At 39.0% G+C, this 19,317-nt stretch overlaps 1 protein-coding gene across 1 annotated transcript in view; it reads right to left on the bottom strand.

The window, feature by feature from the left end:
* The window catches only part of FBN1 (fibrillin 1), a 155,200-nt gene that overhangs the window by 57,131 nt on the left and 78,752 nt on the right, over positions 1-19,317 (bottom strand). The window contains exons 16-25 of the mRNA XM_054214339.1: positions 14,910-15,032; positions 13,502-13,654; positions 11,123-11,176; positions 10,089-10,214; positions 6,497-6,622; positions 5,725-5,844; positions 5,047-5,184; positions 4,021-4,071; positions 1,308-1,433; positions 150-374 (exon numbers count right to left, since the gene is read on the bottom strand). Of these exons, the coding sequence (XP_054070314.1) occupies positions 150-374; positions 1,308-1,433; positions 4,021-4,071; positions 5,047-5,184; positions 5,725-5,844; positions 6,497-6,622; positions 10,089-10,214; positions 11,123-11,176; positions 13,502-13,654; positions 14,910-15,032 (1,242 nt within the window). The remainder of the gene's footprint in view (positions 1-149; positions 375-1,307; positions 1,434-4,020; positions 4,072-5,046; positions 5,185-5,724; positions 5,845-6,496; positions 6,623-10,088; positions 10,215-11,122; positions 11,177-13,501; positions 13,655-14,909; positions 15,033-19,317) is intronic.

Genomic DNA, 19,317 nt, shown 5'->3' with positions numbered 1-19,317 from the left:
ATGAAATCTAAGCAGATTTTCAAATGTGCCTTAAAGTGAGTGAAGTGCCTGACTCTCACTGAAATCTTCAAACCCAAAGGAATTGTCCAAGGGAAGAGTAAAAGGAAAAGCGGTATTTGCTGGCAACGAACCACAAAAGGATCACATACCTTTAGAGAAGGGTTTCCCAGTTATTTCTATTTTTGTAGAGAACCCAGGTCCTCTTGGACAAAGAGCTTCAAATTCAGGTGATCCTTTCAGAGGACACTCCTCACACTCAAAGCCCCATGCTGCCCCCACTGAACAGCAGCAAGCATCCATTCGGTGTCGGCCTGGGATTTGTGAGGTGCATTGCTCATCTTCATGCTGCAGGTAGCAACTCTCCAAGCGAATGTCTGTTGGGCAATTGAACAACATGTTGAGAGAGAAACAGAAAATTTAGTTCACCGCAGAGGAATCCTTTTCCAGAATCTCTTCACCGGACACCTTCCCCATGTTTTTGTGGACTCACAGGAAGGTACCAAGCACACTGCATAATTTCTCACAGCAAAATATTAATGCTAAACACAGAAATTTAGAGTTGAAGTCAGTTTAAAGCACCATTCTGAAAATGGTGCTCCACACAAAGTAAATTTTGGATCAGAAGAGGATTTTAAGCATTGCACTGCATAATTTCTCACAGCAAAATATTAATGCTAAACACAGAAATTTAGAGTTGAAGTCAGTTTAAAGCACCATTCTGAAAATGGTGCTCCACACAAAGTAAATTTTGGATCAGAAGAGGATTTTAAGCATTGCAGCTTATCATATCTATATAAGGCCTTTTAATTACTAAAAGCTATGCCTTGTTCTGAGACAAATCTTAGGCATTTACTGTCATAAAGGGACAAAGGTGCTTTGGATGGACAGCATACAAAATTTCAATATTCTTTTGCACCCTCTATTAAGGTGTATGGTGTGGCTAGGAACACCACCTCCCTCCTCAGACACCTGAGTCCCGGCCCATAGCGATCCCACCGACACCCTTCCAACCTTAGTGATTTCAGTGGGGCTGCCGATGAAGAGTGCTAAGAGCACAGCCGACCTGTAGGGAATTAAATCAACGCTATTCACCAGCTAGCAGATGGTGATGGGCTTTAGCTACTACCATTGGAATCTGTTCATATTCCAGTTGAACCAAGTTCATGTCCCTGATTGATTCCATTTGAAAATTACTTATGTGGACAGAAATAATTTTCCTTACTTGTAAGAAAACACGCAGCGCAAACATTGCTCACCGCATAGATTTGCTCTTCCCTAGCAGACGTGTAAATGGAATTAATACCTACCAAGACATGTCCGGCCAGAAGCATCTAAAGTCATTCCATTGGGGCACTGGCAAACAAACGAACCCAAGGTATTGACACACTGCCCGTTTGTGCAGACTCCAGGAAACACCTCACATTCATTTACATCTATTTCCAAACAAAATGTGAATAAAAGTAATCACTAGAATGTTAAATATGAAAAAAAAATCAGAAAAAATATGAACATTCTAACATTTGTTTTTTAGGATAAAATACAAACCTACAGCAGTTTACATGGTCTGACAAAATTCCAAATATTTAGGATTTCCTACACAAGTCAGCCAGAATCAATTAATTACAGAAAACTGCTGATGATTAGAAATAATACATATTGTTATTTGCCATTCCTACATATACTGAAATCAAACTCAAAAGTAACAAAGAAAGGGAAGGGCATTTAAAAATTACATCAATTTTCATACTCACTGTGGGCCAGATTTTTGAAGCAAATGGGCAAAGAAAGACAAAGGTACGGGCATAATCAGATTATGCATTATTCCAAAGAGATTAAGTTATGCTGTGTTTTTTTAATATTTTTTTTTAATACATTTCCGTAATATAAATATTTGCGTCTTCTCAGGCACACCTCTGCATGTCTGGAAAGTACAACACTGTTTGAAATCTGGCCCTACGACCTTGTCAGCAATCAGTAACTTTATATAGATTAAAATAAACTCCTTATGACTGCACATGGAGTTTAACTTCATTACGTAAAAATTATATTTCTATATTTAAGTGGCAAATTTAGCACTTTTGGGTAAGGATAATTTGATTAACTGTTAGCTTGGCCTGAGCATAAATAAATCATTAGTACTCCAAGCGTGGGGTCTTTCCACCGGTGTCCTTTGTGAAAAGCATGTGCTTCACAACTGCCTTTAGGAAAAAGCCTCCAGCATTACTTATAGCCCAAGATGAAGCATGACAGAAGAGGATACAAAGAAATGAGAAAAGAATGACTCTGATAATCTATAGCTGAACACTCATGTACAGAGTAGTCAAGAAGTGGGTCTGCTGGACTCGCTAGGCCTCCAGACAAAACTGCTGGTGCGAACTGACTCTGCAGCTCTCAAACCGCATGGAGCAGGGTGGAAGATAAACGTGGGGTGGACACCAGTGGCCTCTGCCCTCGAACGGATATTATAAATGAAAGGCCTATATTGACTGGAAGGCAGGAAGTAAAAAAGCCCATGGACTATTAGAAACCACTGAAACACAGTTCACGGCCTGTGAGCCATATTCCAGCTGACAACTTCAGGGCTCACCCGTAAACTAGAGGAACACTGCCAGTTTAGCTTGCTTATTTCCCTGCACAAGGTCCATTACTCATTTTACATGGGCTGTGTATGGGAGAACTGAGTATCACCTTTTGGGAACTAAACTTACTCCCTTGTCCTGTCTCTCACTTGCCAGTAAATTTCCTAGAGATCTTCCCCTGTCTTGAAAAATGCTTACATTGGTTGAAACCCAAATACAGCTTCAGTAAGTTAAAAGCAGGGGGAGCTACTCTGAAAAATCTAGGGCTATCCAGGTCCCATTGAAATGAGAAAGATTAAAGCATGTAAGAGATGTAATCCAAAGTGCTGGTAAAGGAAATGCTGAAAACAGTTATGTCTACATCTTGGAAGAATAAACTTTCCATCCCAGCAGTGTTGAAAATGTTCTAAGACTTTCCTTGTGAAGAGATAGGTGGGGCCACTTTTTTTTTTTTCCTTTTCTTTCACTTACACACTCCAGAAAGTGTTGCTGAGGTCAGATAAGTTATGTACAGTGGGTCTGCAGCACAGACGTGCCAAGGTATTCAGTCATCATTTGGAAAGCAAAGAATATGTGTGAGGGTGTTCCTCTTTTTAATTTTTTATTTTATTTTATTTTTTGTTAAGGGAAAAAACAATGTTTCTTTATGGAAGCTACATATGGGAGTAATTTTTAAAAAATACTTTAACTGCAGTGTCATGTCAGATGTTGTCTGTCAGGATGACCCACAGCAGTTTGAGACTCTCTGAGCTTCTGCATATTATGGAAATATGCAGTACTTTGCCAGGGGTTCAAATCAATTCAAATGAAGATGAAATAGGGTGGGACCTTCAATTCTCACACAATAGTATAGAGTCATCTCATACCAAGCAAAAAGCTACACATTTAAAAAAATCCTCAACCTTTTCTTTAACTAAAGTTTAACCGTGTCCTGATGCCTTTTTTTTTTTTAAGACGACAATGAAACTATGCTTTGGAATGTGTTTGATGTCATATAATGTTGCATGGAAGAAAGCCAAGGTTAAGAAAATAAAAACCCATAACTTTTATATGAAATATAGTTTTTAAACATTCTTTTTCTAAAGCATAGGAATGGCTTGTCACACCACAGTATCAATAACATCATGTTTTATAACATATATAAGATGCATACTTTGCCCAAATAGGTTCCTCAGTTCAGTATTTGAAGAGAGAGAACCATCTCCTTATACTGGTAGACACTATATTTGCAAGTGTGTACTTTGAGATAAACTGTGAGTATGTAGGAATGTTAAACAAACTGAAACCAAATTCATCCCTAACATAACTCTAATGAAGTCAATGGAACTACACGAGGTAAGAATTTGGCATAGTGCTCCTCTATGCTAAATTAACCACTTAAATCAAAACACTGGCATTTTTTCATTCAAGCTCTGATTTATGTTAAGGCAACAATAAATACCTTCACACAATGTTCCTCTTATTCTTGAATATCCTTTTTGACATATTGGGTCTGTAAAACAAACAAAAGTCAACTTTTAGAATGCTGGAGTCTAAAACTCACCATTAACTTATTGTGCAAAACTGATCATGTGAAATATTATCTCGAGTTTATTGCTATGAGAAGTCTGAGTGCTTAGACAGTATTTCAGTATTTTCTGAAATAATAAAGAGATAAGATGAGGCAACTACATAAACTATATAGAGTGTCAGTCATTGTCCTCTTTTGCTTCCTGTGTGTCTTAGCTAGCTAACCCAAAAGCGGTTCTATGATTCTTGCTTCATTCAAATCAATTAATTCATTTAACTCGATCACAGCACATTACAGCCCTATTTACCATGGATGGATGAGGATGAATTCTGCTAAGATATACAGGATGAATTTAACTAAAGATTTGAGTAAACTAGTAGCTTTCAGCATATAGAAATAACAAGCCACACACATTTCTGCATTCATCAGCTCATCCTTGGGTTCCCAGCTCATCCCACAGTTCAGTCTAATTATCAAGTGAATATGCAGAGACCTCAACCCATTTCTTGATCAGCCGTATGATTCTCTAGATCATCAGTTAATCTACAGAGTATAGTAACAAGGGCTACTCCCTCTCCTCCCTCCATTACCACACCAAAGATCCATTTGTTGCAAACATTTTCTTGGGACCTCTAGGGAACACGCATCTATTGCTACATCATTAGGAACTCTAGATCACTAATTATGACAAACCATGCTAAAGCAATGCTGACTATAGGTGTGGTCCTTTCCCTTCTGAATTTAAACTGGTAAAATGTTTACTATAAAATCCAAAGTTAGACCCCTCTATAGCTACATACTACCTCTCAAATATTAAGACTTCTCTTTTTCAGACTGAATAAGGAATGAGTGCTTGATAATAGAACAAGTAAAGTTATTTGTCTAGCCTGACAATAATCTGGACCAACCTCAGAATAAGAAAAATCCTAGGTTCCTGAGGAAAATGAACAGCATTACCTCGTTCACATGGTGTACATGGGCTCCCCCAAGCAGCACCTAGTGAGGAACAGCACTGGGACTTCAGAGTTGCTCCATTGATATTTATTTCACATCTTCCATCCACTATGTTCTGCCAACAGGTACCCTTAACAGTTTCTGTTTAAAAAAAAAACAAACCCAGTGTATTGTTATGCAGATTGTTTAGCATTATACATGAATATATTTGCAAACACACTTGAACTTAACTACGAAAAAGAATCACCCTTTCATTATAACTTACCACATGAGATCTGAATTTATTTTAAAAGCTCTTAATTTATCCTTCTCTATGCTGGACTATAGCCTGAAATCATCCCAGCGCAGAGCCTGCGCCAATCCTGTTTATGCTTATTGACCTTAACAGGGAATATCTCAACACCATTCAAGACCTGAGTTGTTATATTTATTACAAAAAAGATTTCGTCTCTCATTCAAATTTGACATGGAGAAACACCACGCTCCCAAGTGCTAGTCACATTTTACGTACCCACAGTAATGGTGAAAACAAACACTTTCTTAGCATTGTTTCTGTAACATTTTCCAAAAAATTTATCTACACATGTTATTTTTAAATATTTTCTAAACTTGGTATACAATGTTTGTATGTCACTGGACGTTTTCAAACAGCAAACATAAAATCTTTAGAAGAATAAATACCTATGCAGATGGTTCTGGTTGTATCCAAAGTACTTTCAGGAGAACATTCACAAGCGAAAGAGCCTGGTGTGTTTTTGCACACCCCATTGACGCAGGGGTTAGACTCGCACTCATCAATATCTAGAAAAGAAACACACTGCCATTAGTACCAGGAAGTGTTAGCAAAAAAAACACATGGCCTTTTTTAGGTTAGGGAAGAATGGAAGAAGCTTTCCTCATGACCAGTCTTCCTGATATTCTATTTTTCTGTTATGAAACTCTTCACTATAGACTAATGACGCATGTGTCCTAAAGACACACTAACATGTCAGAACATGAAAACATTGAACCTGGAAGCCGCATCTAATTTTTCAGTGATATCCAGCTATTGCCCTGCTTTGTGGTGGTGGACTGTGTTGTTTAAATCATCTGACACACATCCTGTCTATGACTCAAAAAGGGTTCAATCTAGGAGCCATCTGGCTCTCTTCTCCACACAAGATAATAGATTTGTAAAACTTGGGTCTTCCCATCCTTTGCATAGTGTGGGCCCACTGGTGGTGGTCAATAAGGAGAGTGCTAGCACAGACCTAATACAGGCTATTCCATGAGGTTTTCTACTGCTTCCATTCTGGCTTTGTCTCTCCTCATTCCCCTACTTCCTCGTATAATTTCTTCATACAGTTTTTAGTTCTACAAATTACATTCTCATCAAGGCTCAAGGCATTTCTGGCACAATCTGAGAACAATCCAAAAGAATAAAACTAGGATGAAATGGAGTGTTACCAATTACCTTCACATGTCTTTAGGTCAGGAGTGTATACAAATCCTTTTGGACAGGTGCAGGTGAAACTTCCAGGGGTATTTCTGCATTGCCCATTGTCACAAAGCAGCATGTTCAGTGCACATTCATCAATGTCTATAATGAAAATCAATAACTTTTTAAGAAAGAAAACATTTCTGGAATAGAAGCCGGGACAGAATCTTCCTCCCAGCAGCCACATTTCATTAGATTTTGTGTATGTAGAAAGAAGGAGACAAAGGGGGAAGAGAGAGAGAATAGGATGAGGGGTAATGGTTTTTAAACTGAAAGAGGGTAGATTTAGATTAGATATGAGGAAGAAATTTTTTACACTGAGGGTGGTAAGACACTGGAACAGGTTGCCCAGAGAAGTTGTGGATGCCCCATCCCTGGAGGGGTTCAAGGCCAGGCTTTAAGCAACGTGGTCTAGTGGGAGGTGTCCCTGCCCATGGAAGCTGGGTTGGAACCAGATGGTCTTTAAGGTCCCTTCCAACCCGAACCATTCTTTGATTCTATGACACTCACATACATGACTTGCACTGCTTTTCAAAGACACTAAAAAGATTTCTAGATTCTTTTCGCAGACAACAGGTTTGGAATTATTTCAAATGGAAATGAACATTCCAAATAAACTAACTCTGAAGATCCCACTTACTGCACCTTCCTTTTTCATGAAAACTACCATTAAAATAATCGATACAATAATAGTTATGTGAATTCAAACCACACACCTATTACCTAGAGAAAAATTAACATTTTAATTTTGTTTTTTAAATAGGGAAAAATAAAAAGAAAAACCCTTCTCTGTAGTTTTTTTGTTGACTTTTTACTACACTTTATTCTTTAGCAGGCTGCTTTGCTTTTATAAGAGCTCATACTTCCTTTCTACACATATACATAATATATGACAGCCAAACCATGGTTCAAAATAAAGCTGGGAATCACACTTTCATCTTGCCTATATTGTGGAATAGGTCTATGCCGTCTCTGTTTCCCTGCACGGCAGCCCCCACAGTCATGAAAGAAATGAGGAGAGGATTGGTTTGGAAAGGTTTGCTGGTCATCCCGGTCTTTAAATTACCATTTTTTCCAAGCTGGCTCTGAAGTGTCTTAGATGTTACGGTTAGCAAGGCCAATGTAAGTCTACACTTGCTTCAGAGGTGAAAAATTTAAATAGAAATGCTAGTGCTAAATTTCAAGAGCCCTTAGGAAATCTTTGGAAGAACTGTGGTCATTAGAGAGAAGTTGCAAGAAGGTGGCAATGGGCCATGAATGGCAGGTGAAGACCAGGAGAGACCCTGAGAGCAGACAGGAACAATTGGCTAAGTCAGAGAGGCCTCAGAAAGTGTTGAGAGAAGTTGGGAAGACTCAGAGGGTCAGTGCAGCAGCTGGGAACAGCAAAAGTGCGAGGAAAAGCAGGGAGATTTGCAAAATAAAACAGACCATGTGGGAAGCTTCACAGGAGTTCAGAAAAATTGAGAGAGGGCCAGGTGGAACATTATGGAAGAATGGGAAACAGCTGTGATGGAGCATGGATGTGGGCTGCAACAGGGTGGGCTGGGGAGCAGCTGGAAAACTCACAGATGGATGGGGAGAAGAGAAGGGATGCCATAAGCTACGGGCAGACACTGAAATGGGACATGGATAATTAAAGCCAAAGAAACAAATGGGAAAATGGGATGAATTACAGCATGACTTTTATCAGATAGATCAACTCTTTTTTTTTTTTTTTAAGTAAGATAGTGGATAGTTTAGACTGGGATAACACAGATGACTTAAGCTATTTAGGTTTAAGTAGAGAATACAGAACCCAAATAAAATTATTATGTAAGCTGGAGATAACAGGAAGGAATTTAACAACTTTAAGGTGGTTCCAGCACTGGCTGAAGGAGAGATTACAGTAGGGTATATTAAAAAGGGGAGTAATCACCATGGAGAGAGGATATTAGCAATGACTTTCAGGGATCAGTCTTGGGACTGGTCCTATAAAATACTCATTGTAATGTAGAAATAAAAAAATGAATGGGATCAAAAACCGTGGACAACACTAAGCTGGAAGTTATTACCAATACAGAGAATCATGCAAGACTAAGTTTATCTTGACATGTGAATCAGAGAAATAAGATGAAATATAAACATGAAAACCTCGCAATTAGGGACCAATAACAATAACATGCTATAAACTAGAACTCATCAGTTGAAGGCTATCAAGAAGAGAAAACTCTGGATGTAACTCCCAATTAGAGGTTGACTTTGATCCCAAAGTATAACATGTATTTGAGAAAAGACTAACACACTCTAGAATCAATTTAGGCAAGATATTCCTAGGGGTAATGGAGAATTGCTGGCACCACTATAGAAGACACTGGTAAGACCTCATCAGAACATTGTATACTGGTCAGATCAGTCGTTTACAAGAGAAGGCTGCAGCCTCTGCTTTTATGAAAAGACTGAGTGTGGATTTGGATAGTTTAGCCAACAGAGTTTGAGAAAGGATATGATGATTCTTTATAAATACTTTGGGGATAAGTGTTGACACAGTGCTAAGTCAAAGGATAATATTAGTACAACATCAACTAGTAATAAAATGGTAACAAATAAATTTTAACAGGAAGCCAGAAGAGATTTCTAATCAGCTGTGCAAAGGAGGTCTGGAACAATGCACTAATAGAAGAAAGTGGAAGAAAGGAATCTAAAGGGCTTTAAGTTATGGGCTTTTGATGGGACCGTGTAACGGAACAAGAGAATTGCCAGAATTAAAATTTGTAACAGGAGTCTGCAGGCATCTGATTTTTTATTACTTTGTCTTTTTAATATCCCAGATAATGTAAGAAGAAACTGGACTGACACTTATTTGTGTTCTTTTTATCCCATGCCACAGTGCTTCCACTGGTCACCTCTAAGGAGCAAGAAGAACTTACTTCATTTCTTCTGTGATGAAAAATTTGGGTTTAGATTTTTTTTCACTTGGACAGCACAGGAAATCAGCCCTAGCTAGAGAGACACCATACCATCAGATTCTGCTGGTGCTTCCAATGACAATAAATATTGCTGTGTCTGGCCAGTACACTTAACACAGTTAAACCAATAGCCCTGTCTGAAAGCTGAAAGGGAATTTTCACCAAAGTCCAAGTTGGGAGAAACCATGTAAGCCTTCTGTAGCATATGGGATGCTTATCTTATGATCAATTGGAATTTTTACTTAAATCCCCTGCTCTTGGAGACACCTAGCACACTGATGATCCTAGATCCCCCCTATGGTGCATTGTAATTGCAGGATCTGGCTTCTCCTAATTTTGAGAAAAATTGGTACAGCAGAGTGCATGTTCAGTGGACTTAACTGAACTGGATGTTTATTGCCTGGTTGCCAGTGATTTGAGTCACTGATGGCAATGGTCCCTTACAGCCCCACAGTGGAGGATTTTATAGGCATTGCAAAGCACTGAAATTAAAACAAGAATTCAGCAGGAACATCCAGAAATATCAGAAGAGCAGCTAGTGGATCTGATGAGACAGAGAAAAAAAAAGGTGGAGGATAAAAACAAGCATCAAGCTTCAAAATTAAAAATGGGACATTTCATACCAATGCAGTTTTTCCCAGTTGAATCCACTTCATATCCAGGGTCACAGATACATTTGTATGTTCCGTGCAGATTCTCACACCTTCCATTTGGACAGAGATCAGTATCCAGTAAGCACTCGTTAATATCTACATAAAGGTAAAAAAAAACAAAAACAAAAAATGAGAGTCAGTTGTTAAGGGGTTGTGGGTGTTAATTGTCCAACTAGAAAAAGATATATTTTCAATATCACTAACATTGGCTGCTCCATATTTATAATCGTATATCCTGATTAGGGGCTTCCTACCTAAATATTTACACTCAAGAGAAAAAAGCATCCCTTTCACACTGACTTAAGAACATCTCTAGCCCACAGACATTTAAGACACTTGCAACTGTAAATAAGAACTGGGATATTAAATTGGGGTCTTACATTTAGGGATGCACATGTATTAATATGCCCCTGTATCTCCTGATTCACAGCATTTACAGATGGCATTACTCTCCAAAGCATGAACATCTCTCCTTTCTGAATGCTTTTCCCGCTTTACTGCCAGCAAATCTACTAGTGAGCATTGTCTGAGTTTGCAGTTTCACAGTTCTATGACTGCAAAGCTTTTATTGTAATCATTTGCTCCTTCTCTGTAATTAACCTAACTCTGTCAGCCTGGCCTTTTTGATAGATGAAAATGTGTGACGAAGCTCAATGTTCAACATGGCTTTATTCTTCAGGATTATTTCAGTTGAAATGTGCAAATATGACTTACATATTATGATTACTAAGTCATATATGTAATAACACTTCTCACAAATTTGCAATTGTTTTACACTCACATACATTCCATGGCATAAAACAGAGAGGGTGCGCTGGTGAAATGGCATGCTCCACTCATTTCATCCTAAATTATTCTAATGTGTTGCAAACAGCCATTTGAATAAGCCTTTCTCCCATTCCTTCCTGCCATCATCCCCACCAGCGTGTCTAACAAATCAAGGATATCAAGGCAAGACATTTAGCCAGAACTGCTACAGTTTGAATTACATTAGGTGACCTTACCATTTCCTCCTGCAGTCATGCCAGTTCCACTGCTGCACAGAGCCTGATATTCAGCTGAAAAAATATTAAAATACTTACTGGAATATTCTTTCTTTCTTAGCTCATTGCTTTCAGCATCATCATTTACAATACGCCAATTAATTATTCAAATGAAATAACCTGACTGCCAATTATTCTAAAAAGAAGCATAGCTTCACAGTGTCCTGAACCTGTGAAACAGTTTAGCAGATTCAGGGTCTGCATCTGCTCATGAAGATGGATGAGTAAAACCTTCACACGGTTAACCGAGGCATTTAGGAATAGACATAAACTTCACGCTGGCCCTCCTACACAAATGAACCATAACGTATTCACAGAAAGATTCTCCAGAACTCATATGCCCAAGCCCTTGCTCAAGGTGCACATTCAAAGTGACCAGGAAACAGAAAAAGTTTTCATCTAAATCTAGCCCATATTTCATTTAATTTAGCAAGAGTGTCTCTGGGTGTTCATAGAAGATTAAAGATATCTAATCCTTAAAAAAAAATAAAATAATTAAACTATGAATCAAAGTATCTCAAATATCTCAATTACCGCTAGGTTCAAGCTCTCCTTTTGAGTTCAGAACAATTAGAAGAATAAACTGACAGACAGATCAGCATTAATTGATGCCATAGAGGTCAGCGTTTTCCAATATATTTGCACTTTAAGAACAGCCCAAATAATTACACTGCTAAAATTAATAAATATTAAAAACATTTACGGAATTAGCTGTCTTTTCTTTAAGGAAAATCATGTGCAACACATCTCCCACTATTATCATAACCAGCAGATTAATATGTACCCTGTTTGAATCAAATAATCACTGCCACTGTATGTGAAAGCAGACCTGCTCTGGCCACGCATCAGCAATACTTCTAGTCTAGAACGTCAGGAACTTCTGCAAAGAGCTTCTGAGGAGCACAGAAAGACAAACGTCTTCCTTTCAGGATTTTTTTTCAGTTTCTCCAATACAACGCTCCTCTAAGAAATCTACTCATAGAATCATAAAATCTTCATGGTTGGAAAGGACCTTTGAGATCATCGAGTCCAACCATACACACACAAAAAAACCCCCTACAATCTCTGCCACTAGAGCATGCCCTGAAGTGCCAAATCTAGATGTTTCTTAAATACCTCTAGGGATGGTGACTCAACCACCTCCCTGGGCAGGCTGTTCCAGTGCCTGACCACTCTTTCAGTAAAGTAATTCTTCCTAATATCTAATCTAAACCTCCCCTGCCGCAACTTCAGACCATTTCCTCTGGTCCACTCATTATTCACCTGGGAGAAGAGGCCAACACCCACCTCTCTCCAACCTCCTTTCAGGGAGCTGTAGAGGGCAATGAGGTCTCCCCTCAGCCTCCTCTTCTCCAAACTAAACATGTCCAGCTCCCCCAGCCTCTCCTCATATGACTTGGTCTCCAGACCCCTCACCAGCCTGGTAGCTCTCCTCTGGACCCACTCCAGCACTTCTATGTCCCTCTTGTACAGAGGGGCCCAGAACTGAACGGAGTACAGAGGCACAATCACTTCCCTGCTCCTGCTGGCCACGCTATTCCTGACACAAGCCAGAATGCTGTTGGCCTTCTTGGCCGCCTGGGCACACTGCTGGCTCATGTTGAGCTGTCCGTCCACCAGCACCCCCAGGTCCTTTTCTGCCGGGCAGCTTTCCAGCCACTCTTCCCCAAGCCTGTAGCGTTGCTTGGGGTTGTTGTGACCAAAATGCAGGACCTGGCACTTGGCCTTATTAAACTTCATACTCCTTCCCTCCCCCACTCAAAACCCAAAGAAATACTACACCTCACCCTACCTGAGATGGCATTTTTTTTAAGAATTAAAGAGGTGGTCAAAATAACACAGGAAAAAACGAGAATTCTCAAGTGACTTAATTGGACGTTTGTTTTTGCATTGACTATCCAAAGCCTGCCTACTTTATAAACTATTCCAGATCACTTAAAGGATATAGAATTCAGACAGCAAACATGTGACTGACAGGTGTACATAAGGATTTGAATATATGTATTACTCAAGATGTTTCCATGAATAAATTGCGGTCAAAATTATATTTGTTGTTATCCACATCTGTCAAAATAGAGTTTCTTGTTTGAAAATCTGTTTTAAGGCATGTAACAACTCTGGACCCAGATATTGGCATTTACTGTTGCCTCAAAAGATTCTCATTTGTACTCTTCCAACATGCGAAATAGCAGATTGCTCAAAATATATAACGTATTATATGACTATTTAACCCTCCTGATCTAGGGTGCAATGTTAATACAAAACTGTATTTTACCTTTCTAAAAATAATTTATCAGCATAAAGTTTGTATTAGAATATGTACCAGTAAATATGCCATACCTGAATTTTGCGCTGGGCAGGGCTGACAAGGCTCCCCAAAGGCGTAGTCAGTGCTGGCACAACAGCACTCTGATTTTGTAACTGCACCGGTTAAGGGTCTCACACATTGTCCTCTCTTGTAGCCGCCATAGCATGTGCTTCGCATATGTGTATCTGAGGAAAGAAATCTCTCTTAATCCTGCCATAGCCAACTATACTGCCATAAATTACAACAAGTATTAAAGCTAGCTCACGCGTCATAAACACTGTAAAATAACTGTCAAAACAAAACATCTTTCACCATTTCCCTATGCTTTTCACCCACCTATACTCTCACTCTACTCACGACAGGAAATTCCTCTTCCTTGTGCTCCTAAGAGTTCAGACACACAAACTAGTTACTGCATTTAAAGACGTAACATGCATTAGCGAACTACTGGGGAACAACCAATATTTAATCTTGATCTAGCAAGAAGCTATGGGGAAAAGGGACAAAGTCTCTGCCATGCGACAGGGACATTACTCACTTGTAACTTGACAGGCCCAGTGGCAGATCTCACAGCTAGAACCAAGTATACCTCAAAACTCCCGAAAAAACTCAGTACTTTATTCTCAGAGTTAGAGGATTGGTTTGATTTTAACAAGTATTTTCTCTCCCCCTCCCAACCTTGTCAGTTTCCTCTGACTCATCAAGGCTAAAATCACCACTGGTGCAACACCCTGGATTAAGCCCACTAAGGCCACACTAAAGCTTTTAATTTTATACCTGAAAAAAAGTCAGAATAAGAAAAAAATAAAAACTTGCATCAGGAAAAGATCACATAATACACTGTCATTAAAAAAAGATCTTTCTTTGCTTGTAAAAAAAACAAAGAAAAAGTCAGTAATGATATTCCAGTGATAAGATCTAAAATGTTTGTCTTTTCAGGTCCAGAGGTGACATTTCTCACTTATTAAAAACTGGCCCATAATGACTGTCAGACACATTAGAATTTTAATATCAAACACCTCAAACATCTTTCACCTGTAGAGAAACAGGCAGAAGTGGAAAAATTGATATGTCTCACTTTCAAAAGAGGTGAAAGAGTAACAAATGAAGAATTTTACGTTGACAGAAATGGGGCAAATTCTCACCTACTCAGAACTGATAGGCACTACTCGCCTCCAATGGCACTATGCTGTATAGTCCACCTGACCTTGTGGTTTGGCCCACACATTTTTTCTCTTTAAATGCAAAGGAAAAGAAAAAAGAGCAAAATGTGCTATTACAGTAAATATCCCCGAGCTGTTAGTATCCACTATAACTATCATTCACCAATCCATGACAAAATGGAAAATGCTACATTCAAACTTGATTATGTCCATCAGACTAGCATTAATGCCTTAACATTGGTTAATTGTGACTCGCCACACATTAAGCTTGTCTTACCGACACACACGCGTCCGTCCAGTCCCACTGCAAGGCCAGGGAAGCATTCACATCTGAAAGAGCCATCAGTGTTCACACAGCGCCCGTTCATGCATATTCCAGCTGTCTCACACTCATCGATGTCTGTTGGAGAACAAAATGAGCTTTATTAGAAATTAAATTACATACTGTTCAACGCCTGGCTGAAACTTGCATTTGTGCAATTTTCAACGTACCCTATACAAAAATACCAAGTGTAAATGGAAACTAGTTCAAGTAAAGGTTTTATTAAGAATAACAATTAATTGATTCTGTGAAATAGAAGAAGAGGAAAACGCAAAATTCAGGAGAAATAAACACAACAAAACAATTTCACTCTCCTTGGAGTGCAAAAAGGGATTACATTTTCCTAACTTGTTCCCAAGGGGTACATATTCTGATTTAAGGGTCACTCAGGCAAAAACATAATCGGAGGAACGAGGAAACTCTGACTGCTGAGACAAAGGACTTCTGTAGCGTGTAACAGGACATTCCCTTTCTGTGTTAACAGTTAGTTTATGTTGTAAGACATCAGTCCAGATAGCAAACTGAATCCTTCACTCCCCGCTACGAGGTGCCTTCTCAGGGCCACCAAAGAATTTCCCTTCCTCCTGCTGCGGGTTCAATTTTTGGAAGTACATCTGAATGTCCACAGTCAGATCCTCCCCGCACATAGTGTCCCGCTGGTGATCTGCATGACAATTGGGTTTTCCTATCAGATGCTCATTACAGCCCATTTTATAAACTTTCAATGGCCAGACTGCACTCCAGCCTTGAAAGGAATTTGTTAATGACTTGAGCCCTGAGCAACGGCTGAGCACAAGCTACCATCTTTGCCCAACAATAGTACATTGAACAATAAGGCCCTTAGCAACGAGATACAAGAGTGAAGCCTTATAATATTAGGCTATCACAAAGGGATGTCAAATTAGTGAAAAATTATATAGGCTGTGCATCCTGTTAATAGTAAGATCATTCTCTAGACACAGAGAGCATGCCATTATTTTATAAGTGATTAAGAAAAGGAGTGTTTAAAATATTGTTTGGAAGCGTGTATAACCTTTATAAAATAATCACTTCATAACAACTCTCCATAATATATACAAGAGACAGTGTGTGTGACAATTTCCTTTTTTCTGACCTTAAAAGGGCAAATTGAGAGTGAAACACCTCTGTGTTTTACTTAGTTTGTGTTATTTGGCATAAAACATGGCTTGTATGATCCAAGATTCCTTTTTCAAACTGCATTTTAAAATAGAAGTTATATTTAAGTACATGGGCTCAATTCATTTCTACTTCATCCTGCAATCTTTTGTTCTGTTTCAGACCAATCTTAAATGCTTTTCCCACTTTAAATTTAGTCTTTACTCTGTGTAAGTAAAAACACAGTTGGGACTTCAAAATGTGCCCATAGTATTTAACAGCGTAGATAAGCTATTTTGTTAGACAACACTGAACTCCTTTGACAGATACAAGTTCTCCTGAAGAAAGAAAATAAGATGTTTTATAGAAAGGTAAAGTGGGTCGCTTAGAATTGTGCAGATCAGCTGAAAACCTGGCTCCATTAAAGATGGGGCAAAAGGCTTCTGCTTTTACCAGGGCTGAGATTCCACCCAGTAAATCAACTGCACACGCAGACATAATGTCCAAATTTCTAACCTTGACAAGGCTCTGCTGCCTTCTGTGGCAAAAGTCGCCATTTGGACAACTTCAAAAATATCCGTTTTTTCTGACTTTTGCCAGAATACCTCAACCTGGTTCTGGAAAACCACCTAATGGATTCATTCTCCACGTCCAATGAGTTTTTGCCTCTTCTGTTTAGCTCAGCTCGCTCTGTAGTGCCAGCTCAGTACACGAAGTCCTCTAATTTTAAACAGGAAAAATTTACTCAGACTACTAAACTGCCACTTTCAGTTGCCTTGCAATAGCTTTCAATTTGGGGAATTCCTGTTTGGTCTAAAGATGAAACAATGTATGGAACAGAAATCATGCTTTAAACTCCTGCCTGCCTGATGTAAGTATTTCTGAAAAATCATCAGCAAATCATCAGCAGAAGAAGCTAATGGGGAGTAAGTTTAGCATGTCTTGTATTACAGGGAATATACAAGACTATGGTGTAACATTCTTTTTTGGCATGTTACTTCATAACGCCTGAGTGGAATTTTTTAGCAGACAGCCAAGCATATGCCCTGTACTTATACTTATATTCCAGTTTTATGGAACTAAGTGTCATTTACAGTATCCCCAACTTTGGGTTAGAAATTCTTCTTCATAGTTCAAAATTCAGCTTAGATTCCATCAAATTAGATGTTTACAGGAGCAACGTGTTGCACACTGCAATTCTTATATTCCTTTGCTGATGCCCTAAAGAGTTTGGCAAAACCGTGTATTCAATTCCATATCAAAATTGCTCAGGCAGGTAGCCAATCTGCGGCAGAAACGTCGGTTTGTGCACACACACATTCCCAATATGCACGGGCACTAACTGCATGTGCGAGCATGAGCTTAGAGTTTAAGCTTGTCTACGATCTCAATGCATTCACTTCGCAAACCAATTCAGGATATGCGGTGCGAACAATGAGCGTTTCAAAGGCCAACCCTTCTGCAGGACAGAAGTTATTTACTCTGTACATCTGATGTGTACAGAAAGGACTCAATAAGGATAAACACTAAAATGTACAGGAAAAGACATTATTAAAAGACCAAGCTTTTAAACTTTTACTAATATGACTGGAGACATTTACCAGAGAGTTGTGTTCTCTCTAGCTCCTATATTCCTGGGAATTATTTCATGCTACTTTGGGCAAGTGGAAAAAAGGAGACAAATATGAAGTTGGGAAAAATGTGATTTGGGTGTCCAGGTCTCAAAATCTGGTTTGATTTTGACCCAGCAGTAATTTTAACACGTTTGCATGCTCATTCATAGAGAGCAAGGCTTACTGTAAGTGTTGAAAGGCAGTGGGAGAAATCCTTTATTTTACTATAAGATCTGTTCCAATTTTCAGTAGGAATCAGTTGAGTTGCCTGCAATTTTGGATAATTTTCAAATATTCTTCCTTTGATGCACAGAAGTAACATTTCTCTAGGGCCAGAAACCCCTTTTTGGCTGTATCCATACTCCTGTTTAGCCAGGAGGCATGTAACAGAGGCTGTGAAGTTGAGTATCATTGGATTTTAAGTAGTCTGAAGCAATTTACATACCATCTTCTTGGATGGTGTTTCAGTGCACAAACTAATGAAAAAAAAAAAAGAAAAAAAAAAGAAAAGAAAACAAGAAGAAAAAAAAACCCAAACGATGCTCAAGGCAAAAATCAAGACAAGCATCTGGGCTGAGCTTGCACCAGTGAGTCACAACATAGAGAGCAGCCAGTGGTCTTTGGGAACATGACTGGCTGATGTGCCAAGGCCTGATGGGCATCAAGTGCTTCCCTGCCAAGTCTGAGACCAAGTCTCGCTGCTGTCCCACACACAGACCAGCTGGAAAATAAGCTTTGGCAAAGGACAGACATCCACCTACCACTTGGAAAACAGGTAAGAACGGAAATAAAACTGATTGCTCTAAGTGTGTGAAGGCTACAGCCAACACAGCCAGTAGCTGTTAAGCTAAGAGACACTTGTATGGATCTGTACATTTGTTCATTTGAGAAACTAAAGAACAACTCATTTTCCCAATCAAAACAACCCTATTACAAAGCAAGGATGGGGTCATCTCTCATTAGAAATACACGATTCCCCCACCTGAAAGCTGGTTAGCACTGTCCTGCATACCTAGCGCAAAAGTTATCAAATGCAAGAGAAATTCTGGATGTTTTACTGGATTTATTGGCCTGGTTTGGATCTAAAGTCTAGACACCACACAGTTCAGATCTAAGACCGGTACAGTGTTCAAGAAGCAGCGGAATCAAAATTAATTTACCTTTAATGTCAGTAACTATCCAAACCAAACTATTTATTCAAATATTTACTTTTGTTATTGGTCGCAAAAAAATGCTGCTGTAGAATCCAGTGTGACTTTTTTTTAAATTTACCAAAGTGTAAGCAAGCACTTTCTGCCTTGATTCCAAAAGTTAAAAGATTTTAAATTTTTCAAAAGAAAAACTGTAAGTAACTTGGCCCAGCACTTGTTTATTCCTTATTTCGACTTCTGCTTTGTGCCTATAAAACTTGTTGAAACATGAAGATTTATACACACAAAACTTCCAGTTCCTGACGGGACTGAACGGAAACTCTGATGACATAACTAGCAACCAGAACACTGCAGTGTCTCCCACAGGGGGTATTTCTGAGCTAGTGCAGCAAATGGAAAAGACAATCTTGCTGTGGTGCTCATGTCTGCATCTTGGTCACATGGGGTGCTGGGCACTCCTCAGAGATGCTCTATTGACTAGGA

This window comes from Rissa tridactyla, chromosome 9 (genome assembly GCF_028500815.1).
Source record: "Rissa tridactyla isolate bRisTri1 chromosome 9, bRisTri1.patW.cur.20221130, whole genome shotgun sequence".
Taxonomy (NCBI): domain Eukaryota; kingdom Metazoa; phylum Chordata; class Aves; order Charadriiformes; family Laridae; genus Rissa; species Rissa tridactyla.
This window is presented reverse-complemented; position numbering and strand designations above follow the sequence as displayed.